A 24477-nucleotide genomic window follows, 5' to 3' on the forward strand; every position below is an offset into this window, starting at 1 on the left:
CATTGTGGTGCTAAGCACATTTTTTCCAGTGGGTAGATTTGAATGAAGCTTATTTTGGCTTAAAAAGTAACATTTGAAAGGGATAGTTTTAAGTCCCAAGTTCACATAGAAATGTCATAATTGACTCTGCTGAATCAACTGCAGAATAACTATCCATTCATCATTGGGAGTCTTCATTGGTTATCTCTGAAGCTCAGAGATTATCTGAATTTATTTTTAATTTTTTTTTTCTTTATTTTACTTTTGGCTGTGCTGAGTCTTCCTTGCTGCCTAGGCTTTTTCTCTCCGTTCAGTGAGCAGCAGCTATTCTCTAGTTGCAATGCTTAGGCTTCTCATTGAGGTGGCTGCTCTTATTTCGGAGCACAGGCTCTAGGTGCGCGGGCTTCAGTAATTGCCGCATGTGGGCTCAGTAGCTGTGGCTTCTGGGCTCTAGGGCACAAGCTCAGTAGTTGTGGTGCACAGACTCAGTTGCTCTGCGGCATGTAGGATCACCCTGCACCAGGGGTCGAACCTGTGTCCACTGCATTGGCAGGCAGATTCCTATCCACTGCACCACTGGGGAAGTCTCCGAATATTTTTTTGTTTTGTTTTGTTTTTTAATTGAAGTGTAGTTGATTCACCATGTTGTGTTAATTACTGCTGTGCAGCAAGTGATTCAGTTATACACATATATACTTCCATTTTTATATTCTTTTTCACTATGGTTTATTGCAGGATACCGAATGTATTTCCTTGTGTTAAACAGTAGGACTTTGTTTATCCATTCTATATGTAATACATCTACTAACCCCAAACTCCCAGTCCATCCCTCTTGCATTTCCCCTTCCCTTTGGCAACCACAAGTCTGTTCTCTATTACAGTGAGTCTGTTTCTATTTCATAAATAAGTTCGTTTGTGTCATATTTTCTAACTTACTTCACTTAGAATGATAATTTCTGGGTCCATCCATGTTGCTGCAAATGGCTTTATTTCATTCATTTTTATGGTTGAATAGTATTCCATTGTATTTATGTATCACATCTTCTTTATCCATTCATCTGTCAGTGAACATTTAGATTGTTCCCATGTTTTGGCTATTGTGAATAGTGCTGCTATGAACATACGGGTGCATGAATATTTTTGAGTTATAGTTTTGTCTGGATATTTGCCCAGGAGTGGGGTTGCTGTATCATATGGCAACACTATTTTTAGTTTTTTGAGGAACCTCCCTACTGTTTTCCATAGTGGCTGCACCCGAACGTTTTTAAATAGCCACAATTTCTGATTCTGTTTTCATGAAGTCCCACAAGAACAAATACTCTCTTGGTTAGTGATTCCTTCAAGATGTTTTAGAATAAGACAGAGAGACAAACAGAAAGGCCAATGTAGGATTGTTGGGGCTTTGGGGAGCTTTTTTTCATGATTTATACGTAAGCATGCACATCCTTTGACTAAAGCTGTTTCTATTTAATTTTGTGCTGTAATCTCCAAAATGGATGCTTCTACTTGATGTAATTTTAAGTAATGTCCAGTAAGTGATTTAACAAAGTTACTTGCCTACTAAGATTAAGTAATTTTATCTTCTCCTGATGACATGAGAAAAGAGCAGACTTTGACAATTTTGAAAATAATGTGATCTTCTTGTTAATATCTACAGAAGGACCTAATAGGAGGACTACTCACTTTTGTTATGAAGCCATTTTGATAACAATTGAAACAGTGAAACAACACAGTATGACCTAAATGAGGCTAGTGACTGAGATGATGTGTCAGAATGTCCAATATCAAAACTATACCCACAAGTTCTTTCTTTGTTTCCATGGTTTATTTTTCTTGGTTTGTCAAAGGATTGAGAAATAAAAATTTTAAGAAAAGGTAGGATTCTAGATTTAATTTATGTGTCCCATTTTTTTTTTTTTTTTTGCACTCAAAATACTAAATGTTTCTAGTTCCCATGTTATGGGGACATCCAGATAATACCAGTACTTTCCAAAATACTTTGAGGTCCTTGGACAGAAGCCGTTGTAATGACACTGTACTAAGTATTTGACAAAGGGCTTATATATGAAAAGAGATGTGTAAGCATAAATTACTGTTATATTGATATCATATCACAGTGAAGTACTCTTCAGCCTCTTGAATATAAAAGAATATTTCTACATTTGGTTCTAGCAAACACTATTGTGCTATTCTGAAATCCACAGCACAGAAATTATAAGACATCCGCTCATAAACAGAAAGCAAATCACTATTCAGCATTTCCTGCTCTGTTTCCTGCCAATTTGAGATAATTAAAACTTTTTTTAAACCTTTTATTCTATTCTGCTTTAATTCTGCTTCCTTTACCAAAAAAGAAAGATTCAGAAATTAAAACTGTATATAGCAAATCTTTGCCTTTTTTCCCCTCCTATGCTATAAACCTAACTTTCTTCATTATTGCAGACCTCAGGATATCATTGTGTTTATCATTGGAGGAGCCACCTATGAAGAGGCTCTGACCGTTTATAACCTGAACCGTACCACTCCTGGAGTGAGGATTGTCCTGGGAGGAACCACTGTGCACAACACAAAAAGGTGAGGGAGAACATTCGGTCCTGTAACTCTTCCCCTTTCCCGGAGAGGAAGACTTAAATTCCCTTTATGTAGGAGAAGTAAGGTCAGTGCTGACCAAACTGAATACGAAAATGAGTAGGATAAAGATAGAACATAAAAATAAGAAAATAAGTGCCTGGAGAGAGAGGTAAAAGAGCCGTGGATTCTGAGTGGCTAAGAGAAACTAGTTTCATGGAGACGATAGTGTGTAAGCCGAGCCTTGGATAAAAAAATGGACATAAGGAGGGAGAGCACATTCTAAGCAGATTTAACCACATGAACCAGTAACAGAAAGCTATAGAAAACATACATAGAAAAAGAACAGCAAGTAGTCAACTAGCTGGAATGTATGTAATAAGTGAAAAGGTTAACTGAATGCCATAATTGTGGAAGGCCTTGAATTCCATGCTGAAGAATTTTTTTCTGCTTTCTTATGTAGAAAATGAGGAATTATTGAACGTTTTCAAGCAGGACAGTTACAAGAAGGATCACAGTATTTTAGGAAGATTAATTTGGAAGCTGAAGTTAGGAAGGACAGAGGATGAGGAGGAAACTAGAGACCCATGGCATGATAGTTAAATTTAATGATTGGGAGCCCTGAGAGATCCATGCTGAGTCATGTATACATAGATACACAGGAAGGCATTAGTGGTGTTTTTGTACTTTTTCACTTTGTATTATTTGCCTCATTGCACGTTCTGTTTTATAACCTGCATTTTGTAGTCTATGGTAAAAACTTCTTATAGTTACAAATATATAATCATTCATAAACAAATATTAATTGAAAGATAAGATAGACTGGATTCAAATCGTTCCCTTTTACCATTTTTGTGCATTTATGCAAATTAGTTAACCTCTTTGTTGATTTCTAGAGCTCACTGGCCATTTATGTATTTCTTCTCATGAATTTCCAGTTCATGTTCTTTGTCCCTTATATAAAGGATAGTGACCATTTTTCTGTTATATATTTTGCAAAACATAGTTTCCTCTATTTGGTATTTTTGTTTTGTTTTATAAAACTTTTCTTTTTTTAACTTTTATGTAGTCAGAGTTACCAATGATTTTTGCCTTTGATGTCATGCTTAGAAAGTTCTTTCCCAATCAACATTATATAAATACTAACCTCTATTTTTTCCCATGACTTTTAGGACTTGTATTTAAAGTTATATATTTATAATCTATCAAAGTTTTATTTTGGTGTAAACTGTGTAGTAGAGCTTATTTTTATAAAATTTGCAGAAATATTACATGTGCATACATATGTAATTACATACAGAAAAGTATACAAATGATAAGCAGACAATTCAATGAAATAACACAAAGTGAGTCCATCCATGTAACCACCACAGAGATCAAATAATAGAATGTTTTCAGCACCTCTGACATGCTTCCTTATGCCTCATGTCCCCTTCTTTGCACAACTCCATGTAAAATAATAGCTTTTATGACTTCTGTTATTATAGTTTTACCTGTCTATAAAAGATACTTGTTGAATGAATAAAGAATGGTTAAAATTGATCAGTTCTACTTTTCTCACAAATAGATCCTTAGACAAATCTCTAATCCCCTTCAACTTACAAACTACATTTTGTCCAGCATTTTTGTTCCACTTTTTTTTATAATTCCCAAATGAATCATTATTTTCAGTATTTATTTTCAATGTTTTTTCCACACGTTTACCTCTCCTCGCTCTTCATCCTGGTCCTTCTTTCCGATCCAATTTTCTTCTTACTAAAACCATCTTATAGTAGTTCTTTCAGGTCATGGTCAACTTGATGTTTTTGTCTAAAAATAGCTTAGCCAAGTTTAGAATTTCAGGTTAGTAGTTGGTTTTTTTTTTTTCCCAGCACTTAGAAATCAGAAGACAGTCCCAGAATACTGGAACTTCCCTGATGGTCCAGTGGTTAAGACTCTGCGCTTCCACTGCAGGGGGGTATGGGTCCCATCTCTGGGAAACTAAGATTCCACATGCTGTGTGGTGTGGCCAAAATGAAAAAATTTTAAAAAGAAGATGACCATGAAATACTATTTTCAGTTGTTGCTATTAGGAAGTCTACTCTCAACATCTATAATTGTGTCTCATCTGGAGGCAATATTTTCTTCTCTGGCTCTTTTTAAGATTATCTTTTTGTCTTTGGTGTTCTTGTTTCAGTATTATATATCTAAATGTGAATTTATTTTTATTTATTTTAGTTGGTATGAAAATATATGTTTGGCATTTCATAATTTCTGGAAAATTTCCAGTCATTATTTCTTTAAATAGTGCATTTTTTCTACTTCCTCTATTCCCTCCTTCTGGAATTCCTGTTCACTATATGTTAGGCATTTATCTATTTTTTCATGTCTCTTAACCTCTTGTTTGTATTCTCTACTTGTTATCTCTCTGTGCTGTCTTCTGTGTAATTTTTTTCATATTAATATTTCAATTCAGTAATTCTCTCTTCAGCCATGCCTAATCTGTGTTTAAGTCTGTAAGTTCTATTTGCTTCCTTTACCAATTTGTCTGATTTTTTGTTAATTTCTTCCTTTCTCATATTTTCAAATCCTTTTCAAATTTTTCTTTAACCACATTAATTCTATTATCTGAAGTCCTTGGAGATCTAATTCTGCTATTGTGTCTGCTGACATTAACTCATGATGACTCTCATCTGCATGTGTTTTGTAATTTTGGATTATGGATTATCTTAAAGAAGACTCACAGGACTCATGAGGGGCCTAAGTTGAAAATATATCTCTTCTGCATGGTTTTTCTTTCATTTAGGCCAGGTACCCAAAGAGTATTATCAGTTCAGAACTTTTTTAGTGTTAACTTCTGTCCTGAAGAGTTCCTGAACCATGCAGAACCTATACCTGTTTGTTTTAAGTTTCCTTGTGATCTTCCTTTGTGGATTTTTGTTTTTCTGCTCCTTTTCAATGAGGGCCTCTCAATTACTCAAGAGTCTTAATTCTAATTCCCTTTCTTACTAAGTCCTAAACCCTGGATCCTGATCCTTTGTGGCTGTTAAAATACAGTTCCTTTGTTTATAAACATTGCCATATACTTATCGGGTAGTCATAAGCATTGGTTTATACTTGCCAACCTAAGTTTAGGTTCCCTTTTTGTGATGACTTAGGGTTTCCCTTAATTTCTTAAGAGGTTTAGCTATTCATTTAAAAGTATGTTTGTCATTTTTTTATCCAGCATTTCTATATGCTTTATTTAATTTCACCTTATCTAGTTGGCCTTCATTTCAAAAATAAGTGCACTTGTGATCTTGGAAAAGTTTAAATTGGTAGTAACATTACATGAAGTTTACTCTAATTTGAAAACTATTAGGTGATATTTAGAAGCTTAGCCGTGCATTCTAAAATGTCAAACTGAGTATTTTATGCCTAATTCAATAGTCTGTGGGGTACCATTGAATATTTTTGAGCATTGAGTGACACAAAGTATCACAACTATTTTATTCAGTTTTCTCCCATTATTCCTACTGGTGGTGGTGACCCCATGGACTGTAGCCCACCAGGCTTCTTTATCCATAGAATTTCCCAAGCAGGAATTCTGGAGTGGGTTGCCATTTCCTCCTCGCGGGGATCTTCCTGACCCAGGATCAAACCTTGATCTCCTGCTTGGCAGGCGAATTCTATACCACTGAACCACCTGGGAAGCCTATTGTTCCTGTTACTGCTAATAAAAATAATAATCGTAGTAAATATTTATTGAACATCTACTATGTGTTAGGCACTTTACTAAGTACTTTACATATATTAAGTCATTTAATCTTCAATAAGGTGTATACTGTTATTTTCAGCACTCTGCATATGGAAACTGAGGCAGAAAGATTAAATAACTTGCCCAAGTAAACATGGTTACAAAGAGAGCCAGTTCTCAGAGCCAGAGTCCGTGCTTTTGATCACTCTTCATTTCCTTCATAAATATTACTTGAAAGCCTGACAGTTATTTTCTAAATAATATTTAATAATCTAGGGTTTAAAATGTTTTATTACTAGATAGACATATAGGATTTTATTTTCTTAATCTAAGTGAGTTTCTCTCATGTTTGTATATATAATTATCTGCTTTAAAGTAGGCTTTACTATCTGAGTCTAAAAAGGCTAATTGACTCTTAAGTGATCTTTCTGAGAGTTAATATTTCCCATTGAGTGTTTGTAGCCTCATGACCCATACCTAAGAACTATAGCATCTTCTCTTTAACTTGAAATATTAGACCTTTAAAACTAATTACCTGTATCTCAATTTAAAAAGGGGGCTTCCTGAGAGCTCAGTTGGTAGAGAATCTGCCTGCAGTGTGGGAGACCTGAGTTCAATCCCTGGGTTGGGAAGATACCCTGGAGAAGGGAAAGGCTACCCACTCCAGTATTCTGGCCTGGAGAATTCCGTGGAGAGTCCATGTGGTCGCAAAGAGTCGGACATGGCTGAGCGACTTTCACTTTCAATTTTAAAAATACTTTGGATTTAGAGGGAAAGAAGATTAGCAAAGATTTTTACACATTTCTTTGTAATTAAGTCATATTACATATAAACAAAAATGCATATATTTTCAGGTATGTTTGGCTAATTAATTGTACTGTGAATAAAACTTTATTTTATTAAAAATGGGAGGGAGACCCTAAATATCTAGATTTTTCCTTAAATTAGTGTCCCAGGTCCTGAGAAAATAATGTTTAATGTCAAAGTAAGAAAGTAAGGCAGAAAAATAAAAGAAAGTAAAGCAACTTTGTGAAAGCTATAGACTAGATTCTTCCAACTAGCCAGCTCAATATTTCTTTGTCTGACCAAATAATATATTAAGCAGTATACCAAATTACATTTGAGCAGATATCCTTAGCGGTAGAAGGTTCAAGAAAATCTTGGACAGGATTGTTCACTGGCCCCTGATCAATGAAACTTTTAGAAAGAGGGAGTTGCTAATTAACAACCTGGAAAAAAATTAATATTTGCAATACATAAATGTTCCAAAAACTGGTTTTTATAATTTACTTTCATAAATATGTAGCCTCTAGCAATAAGTAGCTAGTGAAATTTTTCACTATCAGTAAGAAGGTAGTGAAATTTGTATTTCAGAGACCAGTTATTGTAAAGGCTTAAGCAATTGAAAGCAACAGTTTCAGCTTTTAGAGGAAAGGCTTATTTTTCATGATGATTGTGGACTACCTTGGGTATTACTAGACTATTAAGTAATTAAGAGTTCACAACTCTTAATGCATATTGAAATCCCAGACTCTCAGTAAATGGGAAGGTTAATATTTTTTTAAAAATCAGCTTTATACCTCAATACAGTTGGACTATGAGCAGCAATAATATATGGGGGGAGAAGTTGAATGATTTGTTTCTGAGAATTGTTAGGGTTTAATTTTTGTGGGCATCTATACAATTTCCTATGTAATGAATGGATTATTTCTTAAGAAAAAGTCCAAATGAATAACTGATAAAGACACAGCTCTCCCTCACAAAAGTATTATTTTGAGAGATTATGGTGACCAGGAGACAGTATACTTTTAACTGTGTCATAATGAGTGCCCTCGTTTTATACTTAGAATTATGTAAAATATGGTATGCCCCACGAAGATCTGGGTTGGTAAGCATTGCAGTAAACAGAAATCATACCTTGAGAATTCCCTGGCAGTGCAGTGGTTAGGACTTACTGCTTTCACTGCCATGGCCCAGGTTCAAGCCTTGGTTGGGGACCTTAATATCCTACAAGCCGTGAGAGGTGTGGCTGCAAAAAAAAAAAAGAAAAATCATATCTTGTAGCTCGGAGTGTTATAGGCTGATATAGAATCTGTTATCCTTCCCGAGTGGGAAATGCCTGTTGGAAAATCCCAGGGTATTTCTGGGATACAGGTCACTTGTTTTTCCTGGTGTATTAAATAAAATCTGATTTATTTTACACTCAGCTCCCAGCACTACCACTTACTAGTTTATGATTTGGAGCAAGATATTAATGTAATAGGTAGATGGGTCAAAGATGGGTCAAAATTGGTCTCTTGCATCCTGGAAAATCATCTGTACCTCTCATGTAGCAACTTTTTAATAGTCTTTATCCTGGGATACCTTCTGTTTCTAAAATACATTGACATTACCTTTACTTTCGTTTTGAAACAAAAGTCTTAATGTTAAACAAAAACAGAAAATAAAAAGCAATTTTTTCTTTCCCTCTCTGAAATACTTCCAGAACTCAATGTAACTTTGGTGAAAGAATAGGGACCATATATAAGTAAGCCAAGTTTTAAGTCAGAAGTTACCTGAAGATATATGTCCCTTAGATTTTATAAGGAAATATACATTAGTTGAATCTGAAATTCAACTTGCTTTTCAGAGTTCTGCTTTAAGCTGCTCTCTCTTACGTAGTAATTCCTTAATTCTTTAAAGTAGTTCTTTATGACATTTTTTCAGCGATTCAAACACTGGTCACAATGAAGCAGGCCTTTTGTGGTTATATGACTTATTTCTATAGGACCTGCTCTGATTAGGTGTAATTGTAATTACCTTTGTTTAGGTTTAAACACTATTTAAAGTAGATGGTGTGTGTTTGCTGCTAAGACACCAAGGAACTTTGCAGGAGCTAATTATCTCCTTAGCAACATTCTTAATAAAACTGCCTTCCAAATGAAGGGAGGCAGTTGATACTTTCTTCTCTCTATAGCCATATGAAGTTTAATATGAATTTTGGATTGCTTCCCCTTCTCCTTTATACATAATGAAATACAAGAAATAAAAGATAGTAACCAATCACAGGGACTTCTTTAAGGCCATAATTTTAATACCTTTTTGAAAGCAGAGAACCTGCCCTGAAAAAGGATCCGGGTAAATGGATTCAACAGTAACCTGAACACATGCAAGTGCCTGCCCTAAGCAGTGAGTCTTTTCTGCCTCTAGGGTCCATGCGGGTTTGCAGCGTGTAGACTCTCACCTCCTGTCTCAGGGATCACCCTTCCTGTGGAAGTACTTCCGCCTGCCTTTACCCCCTCTTTCTTCATTTATCTCATTAGTCATACTGGCCTAATAGAGCCTTAGTTGGGGGGGAATAACTCAAATGTCGACTTCTGGCACTATATGTGACACGAGTTGTTCTATATCACCACAGATATTTCCACCAAAGTCTGCATGAAACAGTGAGAAGTCATTTTGGCCTAGTTATAAGTTCTAGAATAGATAAACATTTATTGAACAAATGAGGACAGCAGTATTTACTGAATATTGGAATGCCTCTGTGAATAAAAGCAAAGATCCTAATCCTTATGAAGCTTACATTTTAATGCATAGACAGAAATAAATAATAACTTAATAAATAGGTATTCTTTATAGTAAATCAGAAGATGATAAATTCTATGGGGAAAAAAAAGTAGGGCAAAGTGAAGGGAAATCTGTAGTGCGTGGAGGCAGTAGGGACAAGCCACACCACTCAGTGTTTCTGGAAAGGCCTCATGAAGAAGAGGTCTGAGCAGAGACTTGGAGGAAGTGAGGGAATAAGCCAAACAGATGTGGGGGAGAGCATCTCAGGACAGCAGGGCTGTGGTCCTAAGGCAGGATCTTGCAGTGTATTCCAGGAGGCTGGGGCCTGGGGTGCAGTCTAGAGGTATTGGGGGCCAGATGATGGAGGGCCTTGTAGACTATTTTGAGGTCTGGTTTTTACTGTGAGTCAGAGAGCATTGTAGGACTTTGGGGTTTTGTTTTCTAACAGGCTTATGGAGATAAAATTCATATACCGTACAGTTCACCCCCTTTAAAATATACAATTCAGTGGTTTTTGGTGTATTCAGAGACATATGCAGACACCACCACAGTCAATTTTAGAACATTTTCATCACCTCAAAAAGAATCGTCCAGCCTTAAGCAACCACTAATCTACTTTCTGTCTCTATCAATTTCCTTGTTCTGGACATTTCATCTAAATGGAAGCATGTAACATATAATTTTCTCTGAGTGGCTTCTTTTACTTAGTATAATGTTTTCAAGATTCATCTGTGTTATAGCCGTCTTTACTTTTGACAGGTGAATAGTATTTCATTGTGTGAAATGAAATACCATATTTTGTTTAACTATCTGTCAGTGGTGCACATTTGAGTTTATTCCACCTTTTGGCTGTTATGAATAAGGCTGCTATAAACATTTCTATATAAGTTTTTGTGGGTATTGTAAAGTTTTGAGCAGAATCATGACATCTGACTTACATTTTGGCAGAATCACCATGGTGATCAAAGCTAAAATGAATTAAGAGAAGTATTATTTATCTTAAAATGTGCAGAATGAACAGGGGTTATTATAAAAATGCAAGTTTCCTAGACATGTATAAATGAACTATGCATGCTAAGTGTGTGTGTGTGTGTGCATGCACACACAGTCATGTCCAACTCTTTGTGACTCTATGAACTGTAGTCTGCCAGGCTGCTCTGTCTATGGAATTTTCCAGATAAGAATACTGAAGTGGGTTGCCATTTCCTACTCCGGGGGATCTTCCTGAGCCAGGGATTGAACCCACATCTCTTATGCCTCATGGATGCTTTACCAGTAGTGCCACCTGGGAAGTAAACTAAATGAACTATATAAATGAACTGCGTGAAAGTCAAAGTGTCAGTTGCTCAGTCGTGTCTGACTCTGCAACTCCATAGACCATAGCTCGCCAGGCTCCTCAGTCCATGGAATTTTCTATGCAAGAATACTAGGCAAGTGGGTAGCCATTCCCTTCTCCAGGGGATTTTCCTGACCCAGGGATCAAATGGGTATGCAGCACTTCAGGCAGATTCTTTACTGTTCTTAGCCACCAGGGAAGCCCATACATGAACTGCATCCATTATGTATTCACCTCCTGTAGACCGAGGGCTTCCCTGGTGGCTCAGTAAAGAGTCCGCCTGCAATGTAGGAGACGCGGGTTCAATCCCAGGGTCAGGAAGATCCCCTGGAGAAGGAAATAGCAACCTACTCCAATATTCTTGCCCAGGAAATCCCATGGACAGAGGAGCCTAGAGAGTCACAGTCCATGGGGTCACAAAGAATCAGACACAACTAAGTGACTAAACCACCACAATAGGCTGTCATTATTCTAGTTGTGTTTCCAAAGCATGTGATCCTACCTTGCAAATAAATAAGCATCTTGATTTGGGTTTTGAGCTGGCTTGCCTGATGACTTCACAAGTCAATCAGTGTTAAGGAGTTCTGGATCCTTGCTAGAAGCAGTTGACACCCTAGGTTAGCTGAGTGAGCTGAGAGGTCAAGAACCAGAGCAGAACGGATAGAATTATTCTCCCAGTAGATGAAATCCCTCTGTCTTCTCAGAATCCAGGGTAGAAGTGAAGGAGAAAAGGGAGGTGAGATGAATGTATTAGTAGTGCTGTCAGCATTACCTGGGCCCCTGAACTGTGTGAAGAGAGCACTTTAGTCTTCCACAGTGCTGTCCATCAGTTCAGTACTTTCTTTAGACTTTTGACAAGGGGAAAATGTAACACTAGATCAACCATCGTCTTACTGCCAGATTCCCTTTCAAACCAGTAATAATGATTACACATAGCAGGTTCTCTATAACTCTACTGGATCCAATTAAACCCTCATTAACTATAAGCCTGCACAATAGTTGTTTCATTTTTCAGTTATTTTCTTTCTAACTAGCAAGGACAGTTGAAGAAAAATAGGCTTCCCCCCCAAGTAATTCATGCTCATTGTAACATAAAAATTAAGTATAAAAGTCAAAATCATTCATACTATTACACAGCTCAGAGCTAACCACTGTTAATATTTCAGTATATTTTCTCCTAATTTAAGATTTATTCTATTTTTTTTTATTTTTGGCTGTGCTGGGTCTTCATTGCTGTGCGCAGGCTACCTGTAGTTGGGAAGAATGGGGTCTCCCCTTCGTTACGTTGCTTGGGCATCTCACCTGTGGCTTCTCTTGTTGCGGCGCACGGCTTCTAGCGTGCACGCTTCAGCAGCTGTGGCCCGTGGACTCCGTAGTTATAACCTGCAGGCCCTACTAGCTCAGTAGTTCTGGCACGTGGACTTAGCTGCCCTGCGGCATGTGGGAATCCTCTTGGGCCAGGGATTGAACCCAAGTCCCCTGCATTGGCAGGCGGATTCCTAACCGCTAGACCACCAGGGGAGCCCCTCCTGATGTTTTTTTCCTTTACTTGAAGGTTTTTGAGTTTTAGGATCACATTACATTCATTGTCTTTAAAGTTTTGACTTGCTTTGCTTATTTTTAATTGTACTTTTAATTATGCCATATTGTTAAAATTATGTTAAATGATCCTAATAGCTCTACAGTTTCAATTTTAAGGGTGTGTCTCTGTTTAACTATTACTATTCAACATTTAGATTGTTTATAGTTTTTTGCTTGATATAAATATTGCAGTAAGCATCATGTATATCGATAAATCCTTGTCCTACCTCTGAATATTTTCTCAAGATAAATGTACAGTGAGGCAGTCTCAAATATTGCTAGTAGAAATGTAAATCTATAACTTTTCTGAAAAGCAACATGAAGCTTCCCTGGTGGCTTGATTGGTAAAGAATCCACTTGCACTGCAGGAAACGCAGCTTCGATCCTTGGGACAGGAAGATCCCCTGGAATAGGAAATGGCAGCCCACCCCAGTATTTTTGCCTGGGAAATCCCATGGACAGAGGAGCCTGGTGGGCTGCAGTCCATGGGATCGCAAAAGAGATGGACAGGACTGAGCAACTAAACAACAACAACATTCAAAGGCGTGGGGTTGACTTTATGGCTCTTGTTGTTGAGGTTTTTTTCACTTCTTGATTTTTGTTTGTTTGTTTCTTGATTTTTAAGAAGCCCTGACTCAGGTGTTAGAAATGTTCTATATCTTGATGGAGGAAATGGTTACATAGACTGGATATATTTTTCAGAATCACCAAATGATATCCTTAAAATTGGTACATTTATTGCCTATGAATTATATCTCAATTAAAAAATTAAAATTTTAAAAAACAGCACTATAGTACAAACCAGACACTTTTTCCTTGATATAGTCAGAAGGATAAAAAGATTGGTAAAGAATCCACTTGCACTGCAGGAAATGCAGCTTTGATCCTTGGGATGGAAAGATCCCCTGGAGTAGGAAATGGCAACTCACTCCAGTATTTTTGCCTGGGAAATCCCATGGACAGAGGAGCCTGGTGGGCTACAGTCCATGGCTGCAGAAGTAATTTTCTCATTATGTATTTCAGTGCTATGTAGTGACATGCCCTGGAACCACCGATATAAGCTGGTGTTATGAGCACATGATGTGAGAAACACTGGCCCATAGCAACTCCTAAGAGGTGATTATGATAGCACTAAGAAGTTAAAATTTATTTAACATATACTATGTGTTAGACACTGTACTTTATACCTGTGCTGTCCAAAAAGTAGCCTCTGTAACTGTTGAGTACTGTTGAGTACTGTTGAGTACTTGAAATGTGGCTCGTCTAGTTTAAGGTGAGCTACAAATGATAAAGGGCTTCCCTGGTGGCTCAGAGGTTACAGCGTCTGCCTGCAGTGCGGCACACCTGGGTTCGATCCCTGGGTTGGGAAGATCCCCTGGAGAAGGAAATGGCAACCCACTCCAGTACTCTTGCCTGGAGAATCCCAGGGACGGAGGAGCCCGGTGGGCTACATTAGTCCATGGGGTCTCAAAGAGTCGGACACGACTGAGCGACTTCACTTTCACAAGTAATAAAATACATAATGGATTTCAGCCTTAGTACACAAAAAGTGTAAAACATCTCAGTTTTTAAAGTTGATAATGTCTTAGTTATATGGGTTAAATAAAATATACAATTAAAATTTATTTTACCTGTTTCTTTTTACCTTTTTAATGTGCTTACTAGAACATTTAAAATTACATAACCACTCACTTTTGTGACTTGCTTTTCATTTCTATGGGATAGTAATGTTTTAATCATTAAATTTTTGTCTAATTCTCATAAGAACCCAGTGAGGTAGGTATTTGTATTATCATCAACCTCATTTTTCATATGAGACTTAGAGGAGATAAGTACTTTTTCCAGAGTCATAGAGCTAGTAAGTGGCAAAGCTGGATTTGAACTCAGTTTGTTTCCAGTCTGAGCACACAGTTGAAATAATATTTTAGGAAGTTTTGTCTAGCTATGATTTTTTAAATCCCTTGCTTATAAATGTCACTTATAAGATAGCCAAAATGTGTTTTTACCCAATGGAAATTGTGTGATGCTTTCTGCTTACTAAAAAAATACTGTAAACCAAAGCAGGGAGAAAAACAGTACAAAGTAAGGAATCGTTTAGTTTTGTTTCATGGTTTTTGCCATCCAATGATAATTAAGAATGAGATTTAAGACAGTGCTGCTCTTTGGGTAAAAATGACTAATTTGATTGACTAGTGGCAGCTGTTAGTTTCATTACTACCTAAGATGATGCCTGAATGTTGGTAATAATAGAATTCTGATTCGTTAATTTTTTTTTAAGAGAGAGTACAGTTTAGGGCTTAGAAAACCGTTTACAGTTTGAATTTCTGTAAATAAATGGGAAGCTGGGAGGATGCCGATTCATATTATCAACAGGTTCTTTATAGATTTCTACTTAAACAAGTAACCCTAGAATCTTGGACCTTCTCCTGTAACCATGAGTTGGTTTGATCTCTGAATTATTTACTGAAAAATTAGGATCCTATGACAGAATTTGCATTTCAAAGAAAGAGGAATCCAGAGGACACTTCTTCACTTGTAGGTATTTCAGAATCAGTTTTGAAACCGTTGGAACTATCACCATCTTGGTAGAGATTTGGGGGATAGTTTGACTTTTCTCCTGTAACAAAATGTTAAGACACCATTGCCAAGAGCTGTGATGGAGTGTATCACCTATCACTGACAAGTATTTATTGAGCGCTATTATGTGTAAGGTTCTGTGCAAGGCGTTAGAAAGATGAAGACATTTTCTATATCATTAAAGATCTCAATATCTAATGGAAAAATAGGCATATAAATGAATAACTCTAATACAATGCTTTTTTTTTTTCCATTTATTTTTATTAGTTGGAGGCTAATTACTTTACATCATTACAGTAGTTTTTGTCATACATTGAAATGAATTAGCCATGGATTTACATGTATTCCCCATCCCAGTCCCCCCTCCCACCTCCCTCTCCACCCCATCCCTCTGGGTCTTCCCAGTGCACCCGAGCACTTGTCTCATGCACCCAACCTGGGCTGGTGATCTGTTTCACCCTAGATAATATACATGTTTCAATGCTGTTCTCTTGAAACATCCCACCCTCGCCTTCTCCCAGAGTCCACAAGTCTGTTCTATACATCTGAGTCTCTTTTTCTGTTTTGCATATAGGGTTATCGTTACCATCTTTCTAAATTCCATATATATATGTGTTAGTATACTGTAATGGTCTTTATCTTTCTGGCTTACTTCGCTCTGTATAATGGGCTCCAGTTTCATCCATCTCATTAGAACTGATTCAAATGAATTCTTTTTAATGGCTGAGTAATATTCCATGGTGTATATGTACCACAGCTTCCTCATCCATTCGTCTGCTGATGGGCATCTGGGTTGCTTCCATGTCCTGGCTATTATAAACAGTGCTGCGATGAACATTGGGGTGCACGTGTCTCTTTCAGATCTGGTTTCCTTGGTGTGTATGCCCAGAAGTGGGATTGCTGGGTCATATGGCAGTTCTATTTCCAGCTTTTTAAGAAATCTCCACACTGTTTTCCATAGTGGCTGTACTAATTTGCATTCCCACCAACAGTGTAAGAGGGTTCCCTTTTCTCCACACCCTCTCCAGCATTTATTGCTTGTAGACTTTTGGATAGCAGCCATCCTGACTGGCGTATAATGGTACCTCATTGTGGTTTTGATTTGCATTTCTCTGATAATGAGTGATGTTGAGCATCTTTTCATGTGTTTGTTAGCCATCTGTATGTCTTCCTTGGAGAAATGTCTGTTGAGTTCTTTGGCCCATTTTTTGATTGGGTCATTTATTTTTCTAGAGTTGAGCTGGAGGAGTTGCTTGTATATATGCTTTTTAAATGCTTTTTAAATACAATGCTTTTTTAAAAAACTAAATTAACCCAAGATTCAAATCTAAGTGTGTCCCCTGATTCCAGTTTATTTGTACATTGAAACATATTTTTTAATTAAAAATCACTTTTTGTTACAAAATCAGTATATAATCCTTATAGGAAAAAAAATTTAATACAGCTAAGCAAAAAGAAGATAATAAAAATATTCATACTACCACCATCTCAGCATTGGAAATGTCAATGTCTTGATGATTTAGATTTTTTTCTATGAATATATACATATATATGTTTAAATATAGTGGACTATACTATACATGTACTTTCAATGAAAATACTTATATGTCATTTTTAATGACTGAATGGTATTCTGTTGTGTGATTGTACTGCAATTTATTTAACCAATTGTCAGTTTTTTGTCCATTCAACAAGTACTTACTGAGCACTTATGTATTCCAGAAGCTATCTTGAAACTAGATACATGGTGATGAACAAAACAAATATTCTTTGATAGTCATTGTTTATCACTTTTTACTCTTATAAGCAGTACTATAACAACCATAATTTTATATACATCTTTACACACTCATTTAGGATAATAGTAATGCCAAACAATCTGCTGACTTCATTTCATATATTATTTAATGTTCATGATCCAGAAGGTAATATTGTTGTGGTCCCAATTTGCAAGTAAAAGAACTGGAACATTAAGAGAAAAATTAAGTAGTTTGCCGTAGGTCATACAGCAAGGAAGCGCAAAGCTAGAATTCAGGTTCAGATTTCTGTCATCCTAGATTCCATGCGCTGCTAACAATGTTGAGATGAAATTACTGCATCAGAGAGTATTAACTTTTTTAATATGCTTAAATACTAATTTTCCATCCAGAAAAGTTTTGTTTATACCTTTCCACCCCCAAGGTTAACTGCTCCTGATTTTTAAAAATAGCAAATTTAAAAAATAATTTGTACAAAGAAAGTTGGTTAAAAAACATTTTATTTCAACTCAAATGCAGAGAAAAAAGAAGCAGCAGATAGTGTGAAGTAAGAGACCAGTAAATGAGACAGCCAGAAGTAAGAGGCAGAGGCAGAGGTAGATACTGTGTGGTTTCAAAGCAGCCCCCACTTGCTCTCCACAGTGCCCTTAAGAGGCACTGATCTTACCCTGGTTTGGTGATAGACCTCCACCCCCACCCCTGTGTCGCTGAGGATACTTTTTTTATCTTGCTTGAGCTAGTTTGAATGGGCTTCTGTTTCTTGCAACCAGAAGGGTGCCATTCAGGAAAAGGGATATTCTCTTTTGCAAATTTATAGGCTCTGCCTTTTTGTGTAGTATGTAAGACCCTATCCAGTGTTTGCATATTTGTCTCAGGATTTGTTGGGTTAGACAGTAAAAAACTTTAAATGAAAGGAAAAACTCAAAAATGCTAACTCTGTGTAGTGAGACATGAGTGACTCATTTGCTTCTTTATTTCTTATGTTATTTGCATTTTAATGTTTTTTAATGATAAAAATTTTAAGATATTCTACAGAGTTTTAAAAGTCAATTTGGTACCATGTGCAAGTATTAAGTAGTAAAGTATATAGTTGAGTACCCTCTATACAGCCCTGCAAAACTGTATTTAACTTCCCCAGTTCAATGATGCATCTTTCAGGACTTAAGTTCTTTCATTAGGATTATCATTAGAACTCCTGGGCTTGAATGAAACCTATTATTTATAAATCACCTTTTGGTACCCTTTGGTCTTTTAAGAGGCAGTGTAGCACAGCAATTAAGAGCAACAGCTCTAGGGACTTCCCTGGTGGTCCAGTGGCTAAGACTTCGAGCTCCCAATGCAGGAAAACTGGGTTCAGATTGAGGCACTATATCCCACATGCCACAACTAAGGCCCGGCAAAGCCAAATAAATAGTTTTTTTTGTTTGTTTTTTAAGGAAGCAAGGGCTCTAGGGCCAGACTACTTTTTTTTCTTTTGGCTGCATCAGGTCTTAGCTGCAGTATGTGGGATCTAGTTCCCTGACCAGGGATTGAACCCAGGCACCCTGCATTGGGAGCTCAGAGTCTTAGCCACTGGACCATCAGGGAAGTCCCCAGACTACCTTTTATAAATCCTAGTTTTGCCATGTGTCCACTTGTATGACCTTAGGCAAATTATTTAACTTTTTTGTGCCTCCATTTTCTCAACTGTAAAGTGGAGGTAATAATAGCTCCTTATATCATTGTTATAATGATTGAATGATATAACATATATAAAATATTAGAGGAAAATCTGGCACAAGAGAAGCACTTCATATGTGTTGTTTGCTGCTGGTGGTGTTATTACCATTACATTTGGGGGAAATCAAGTAAAAAAAGACTGGATACTCATCATCACCACCTCTGTTGTCACCCATACTTCCAAATCACTTGGTTTGAAAACTCTTACTTTAACATAATTTAAGAGCAGAATTATATTATGCCCAGCAATACTGGGGTTATGGTAAAATTTACTATGAAAATAGCCAATTGCCAGATGACTTTTGTGGTCTGTGCAGGAAAAACTTTAGTAGCTTGATTTCCATTTGTGCTCACGCAAATTTCCCCTTTGAAACCTCCAGACTCGGTACCTCTGTAATTCATAGACTTTCACAGAGTCTTTAACATCCATGCTTGCTACAGAGAGGTTATTTGGAGCTTTGTTTCTTTTTGGTTTGGGGGAGTGGGGGGTGTTTGTTTGTTTTGGCATGGTGGTTACCATTGTACTTCTGTAGTTGTTGCTCTGACAAATTGATGTGGTCTTGAATATTCCCAATGATGAGAAAGTACATCTATCACTCTCTTTCTTCTCAGATGATAATCTCCTTTCATACCTTTATGAAACTGATGTTACAGGCAGTTCAGTCTTTGAGGAGTCCATCTTTTGCCCTATGGACCATGAGGATAATCCTTTCTCCTCACATGAATGACACATGCACAGTGTTGGATACATGCAGAATCCTATTGGTTGCTTTTTTGTCCGATTTCTTCACAGGAGGGAGAGGAAGTAAGACCAAGGGCTCCTGTTTATTTCTTTTGCTTTGCTTTGCTTATTTTTTTTGTAAATCAGGTGTCTGGTACTAAGGTGGGAACTGGGAAGGAGTAGTCTACAACAGGTGGTTACATTACTTGTAAGAAAGTATCATGGGGTAAAGTAACCTCATTGGAGTTGGTTATAATCAAGGAAATATTTTATATCTTAATTCAGTGTTTCCCTAAGGTTTCTTCTATAGAAGATTTGTTTGGGGAGATATTGATAGATATTTTAATAAGGTTCTTGGACAACTAAATCACTGTATCCTCCTGGAAAGTAGAGAGATTGCATGTTAAAGATTGTGAGAAACGTCAGAGTATAGAAACCATTTAGATATAGAAGCTTTTTTCTTAATTATATCTTAACATAGTAGTTCTGGACTTCCCTCATGGCTCAGCGGCAAAGAATCCACTGGCAATGCAGGAGACACAGTTTCAATCCCTGGATCAAGAAGATCCCCTGGAGAAGGAAATAGCAACCCACTCCAGTATTCTTGCCTGGGAAATCTCATGGACAGAGGAGCCTGGTGGGCTGCAGTCCATGTGGTCCCAAAAGTGCTTAGCAACTAAACAACAAGAATATATGTAAATATAAGTTAGAGAATATAAATGGATACTCTTGTATCCTTCACCAAAGGACTGGAAAATTGCCAATAACATGGATCTGTCTGTGTGTTCTGCTCCAATTATATCCCTTCTCTCTCTACAACAGGTAAACCATATCCTAAATTTTGTGTTTAATTCCCTTGCTTTGATGGAGAGAGTTGTATTTTTACCACTAATCCATGTATTTCTAAACATAGAATAAGCAAGCATTGTTTAGTCTTGCTTATTTTTTAGCTTAATAAAGAAAATTGTATCATACTTTTCACTGGCCATATGTCTAAGATTCATCTGTACTATTCCATGTAACCTTGTTCATTCGTTTTTCAGTTCTGTGTACCATTCTGCTGTGCCACAGCTTGCTTCTCCATTCATCTGTCCATAGACATTTGAGTTATTGGGTTTTTGTTTTGTTTACTGTTGCTATTACTATTGGTTTAGTCACAGAGCAGCAAGAAAAAAATGTGAGCCAAAGATATTGACAGATTGTTATGATTGTACTATTTGGGAGGATGATATTTATTGAGTAACTGCTTTATATAAGGTACTTTTCCAAGGCAGGGCCTAAAATACAAAGAAAATGATATCCCTATCTTTAGTGATCTTATGGTTCAGGTGGAGAACTCAAACAAACCTGTATTTCTCAAATTAGGATATGATTAGTACCAGAGTCACACAAAGGCACACAATAAACATGACACATCTTTTGGGATGTCTGTTTTCTTTAGAAGTCGTGGGGGGGAACTTCTAATTCCAGGAGTAGAATTAAATAATTTAACTGGTCAACTCCTATATGAAAAATAAAAATATATTTATGTTGAAATTTAAAAGGTCCTTTTATGAAAAATAACAAAATTGTTATGTGTTTTTAAAGCAAAATATCAGCCCTCAAAGAAAGATGTAAGCCAGGAAACCAATTTGGACTATACCCTCAAATTGATTCTCTTCTGTTGTTTAGGGGTTCTTAGGTACAAAAGTTTGAGAAGCGTTAATGTATGTAAGTTAAATAAAATGTGTCCAAAAAAGAAATAATTAATTCTGGCAGCGTAATCAGGAAATGTTTCACCATGGAGATAGCATTTGAACTAGACCTTGAAGAGTAAGTTGGATTTCCATAGGAAGAAAGAGCATTCAGGACTGAGAAAACAGCATAACTGAAAACGAGAGGTGGTGGGGAAAGGTCCATTGCATTTGAGAAATAATGAGTTCCAAATGGTAAAGTATATACCCAGTGAAGAGCAGTGTGATCTCCATGTATGAGATTCTTAATATTTTCAGACATAGATATCAAAGCCACCTTGTTCCCTTACTCCTGATAAAATTACTGCTGGATGTTTAGGAAAAGTTTGGCACAATAGGTGACATTGAAGCTGAGGTCTTAACTTCTTTTAAAAAATCTAAATCTGATCCATGTATTCATTCAGCAAATACCTGATTCAGTGTCTGCTTTATATTGAGGATACACAGATCAAGAAGCTATTACTCGAGGTGGACTTGCAGGTAAAAAGTCTTTAGAAGAGAACGCCCGCAGCTCCCACACTGCCGCTGTCCTCTGCCTTGCGCCCCATCACGGCGGCGAGCGCTGCTGGCTGGCCCAGCCCTCCACTTGGGCACCAGATTCCATTCCCTCACTCTCTCTAGGACACTGCTCCAGACCTGCTTCTCTCTCAATCCTGAATGGGTTTTTCACACCCTATTGGATCATACATAGAAGCAGAGAAACATGCTCGGTTTTTCCCCGTCTTTAAAAACTCTCTCTTAACCTCCTGTCGCTTTCCAGGTTCTATGCTGTTTCTCTGTCCTCTTTTATAGCAAAATTCTTCAAGAGTTGTTTTTACTCATGACCTCTGAGTCCTCTCCTTATACATTCTCTGAAGCCTGTATCTTCTTTTAAATCTTACCTCTTCTCTTAAGCCACTTCATTTAGCCTTTCATGCCTGTCATTCCCCGAAATCACTTTTGTTGTGGTTCCAGGGATCTCCATGCGGCTAAACTCAGAATCAACTTTTAGTACTCATTTTACTTGACATTTCAGCAGCATTTGACACTGTTGACCAGTTCCTTCACTTTGAAAGACTTTTACCACTTAGCTTCCAGAAACTACACTCTGCTAGTCCTCCTACCTCACTTGCCATTCCTTCTGTCTCTTTTGTTCATTTCTCCTATTTTTGAAGTCCCTGAAACTCTATTCTTGGACTCCCTCACTTCTTGTGTACACCTCACTCCTTGCTAGTCTTATGGCTTTAAATTATATCCTCTAGTGACTCGCAGATTTACATCTCTAGTCTGAGTTTTTCAACCTCAGCACCGTTGGTATTTGAGGACAGATAATTCTTTGCTGGGGGGGAACTGTCCTGTACATTATAGGATGTTCAGCAACATCCCTGGCCTCTACACACCAGAGGCCAGCGGCACTCCCACAGTTATGGCCACCAAAAATGTTTTCAGACATTGCCAGATGTACCCTGACCATAAAATCACACACCTCTCCATTGAGAACCACTATTTTTTAAAATATTTTTATTTATTTATTTGGTTGCACTGGGTCTTAGTTACAGCAAGAGGGATCCTTAGCTGCCACATGTGGGATCTAGGTCCCTGACCAGGGATTGAACCTGGGCCCCCTGCATTGGGAGCCCAGAGTCCTAGCCACTGAACCACCAGGGAAGTCCTGAGAATCACTAATTTTAATCTGAGCTTCTCTCCCAAAATCCAGATGTATATATGCAACTGTCTACTTGATACTTACATGTCTAATAAACATCCCTATTTAACAGTAATCAAACCAGGTTTCCAATATTTCTTCTTAAATACAATCTTCTAGTTGTTTTTACTCACGACCTCTGATTCCTCTCCTTATACATTCTCTTAAACCTGTATCTTCTTTTAAATCTTACCTCTTCTCTTAAGCCGCTCCTTTTAGCCTTTCATGTCTGTCATTCCCCAAAATCACTTTTCCATTCTCAGACTTATCCATTCTCCTAGTTGCTTAGGCCAAAAACCTTGTCTTCCTGGCTCCCCTGTTTCTCTCACCTACATGCTGATTTATCAGTAAATCTTGTGATCCTTCCCTTCAAAGCATGTCCAGAATCTGATACCCTCTCATCACAACTGCCTGATTGGTACCACCCTCACTTCCATCAGGATGCCTTACCTTTAACCCCCTGTGTAGTCTGTTCTTAGTATAGCAGTAGAGCGAATCTGTGAAAGTACATAATGTCACATCTCTGCACCAAACCCTCCAGATGTTTCCCATCTTACTCAAAGTACAAATCACAACCCTTACAGTCCTAATTACCAGGCCTCACATGAGCTCATCTTCACGCTCCCCTCCATCCCCTTCCCTTAATCTCTCTAATCTCATCTCTTACTACCCAATACCTTATTCACCTCACTCCAGCTCCACCAGCCTCCTTTCTGTTCCCTGAACACACCAGGCCTTGGAAGCCCCCAGGTGTGTCTTCCATTGCCTTATTCAAGTCTTGGCTCCAATGTCAATTTCTCAGTGAGGTCTTCCTTGACCACTGGATTTAAAATCTCATACCACCATCATTACCTCCAACTCTCCTTCAAACCTGCTTTGTTTTTCTCCATAGCATTCTCTTCATCTAACATATTACAGAGAGGCAGTGTAGCATCATGGTTAAATTATCTGGGTTTGCATCCCAATTTGGTCCCATTCAAGATATAAGACTTGATTCCTGTGCCTTAATTTCATTGTGAAGTAGGATGGTTTCTATCTCATTAGAATTGTACTTCACATGTAGTAAGTGATGTTTTTTACCGTTATTATTATTACATTTTACTTATCAATTTTGCTTATCTTCCTTCCTTCCCCAGTGGAATATGTATGCCATGAGAGCAGAATTTTTTCACTTTACTTATTGCTATATTCACAGCTTTTAAAACGGTGCCTAGCACATAGGCACTTAATAAATATTTGTTGATCAAATTGTTATCTCTGGAAAGACTAATGGGGAAAATAAGAGTCAAAGAAGACGAGCTTTATGTATACTATTTAACACTTTTACAAAAAGACTATATTCATATATTACTTGTACCCAAAAAAACTCATAGGCTTACATGCAAAATAGATACTAAAACAAATAAATTCCTAGAGGCGTTGTACTGTGAGAGCAAGTTGGGTTTTAAAAGATGCATTGATCCACTAGATAAAATGCAGTAGGGATGGGACAGCTTTCTAGACAGACGGAATAGTATATGCAAAAACAAAGAAGTGTGAAACACAGTAGGAGCTCTGACAA

The 24477-nt window shown here is 37.3% G+C and overlaps 1 protein-coding gene across 2 annotated transcripts in view; it reads left to right on the plus strand.

Annotated features, from left to right (window-relative positions):
- Positions 1-24477, plus strand: part of VPS45 (vacuolar protein sorting 45 homolog) — a 66650-nt gene that overhangs the window by 38046 nt on the left and 4127 nt on the right. The window contains exon 13 of one of the 2 annotated variants that reach the window (XM_070467281.1): positions 2422-2547. In XM_070467281.1, the coding sequence (XP_070323382.1) occupies positions 2422-2466 (45 nt within the window). In that variant the 3' untranslated portion in view covers positions 2467-2547. Of the gene's footprint in view, positions 1-2421; positions 2554-24477 lie in introns of those variants that run through there. The other variant, XM_070467279.1, reaches the window with a different exon arrangement.

This window comes from Odocoileus virginianus, chromosome 5 (genome assembly GCF_023699985.2).
Source record: "Odocoileus virginianus isolate 20LAN1187 ecotype Illinois chromosome 5, Ovbor_1.2, whole genome shotgun sequence".
NCBI lineage: Eukaryota > Metazoa > Chordata > Mammalia > Artiodactyla > Cervidae > Odocoileus > Odocoileus virginianus.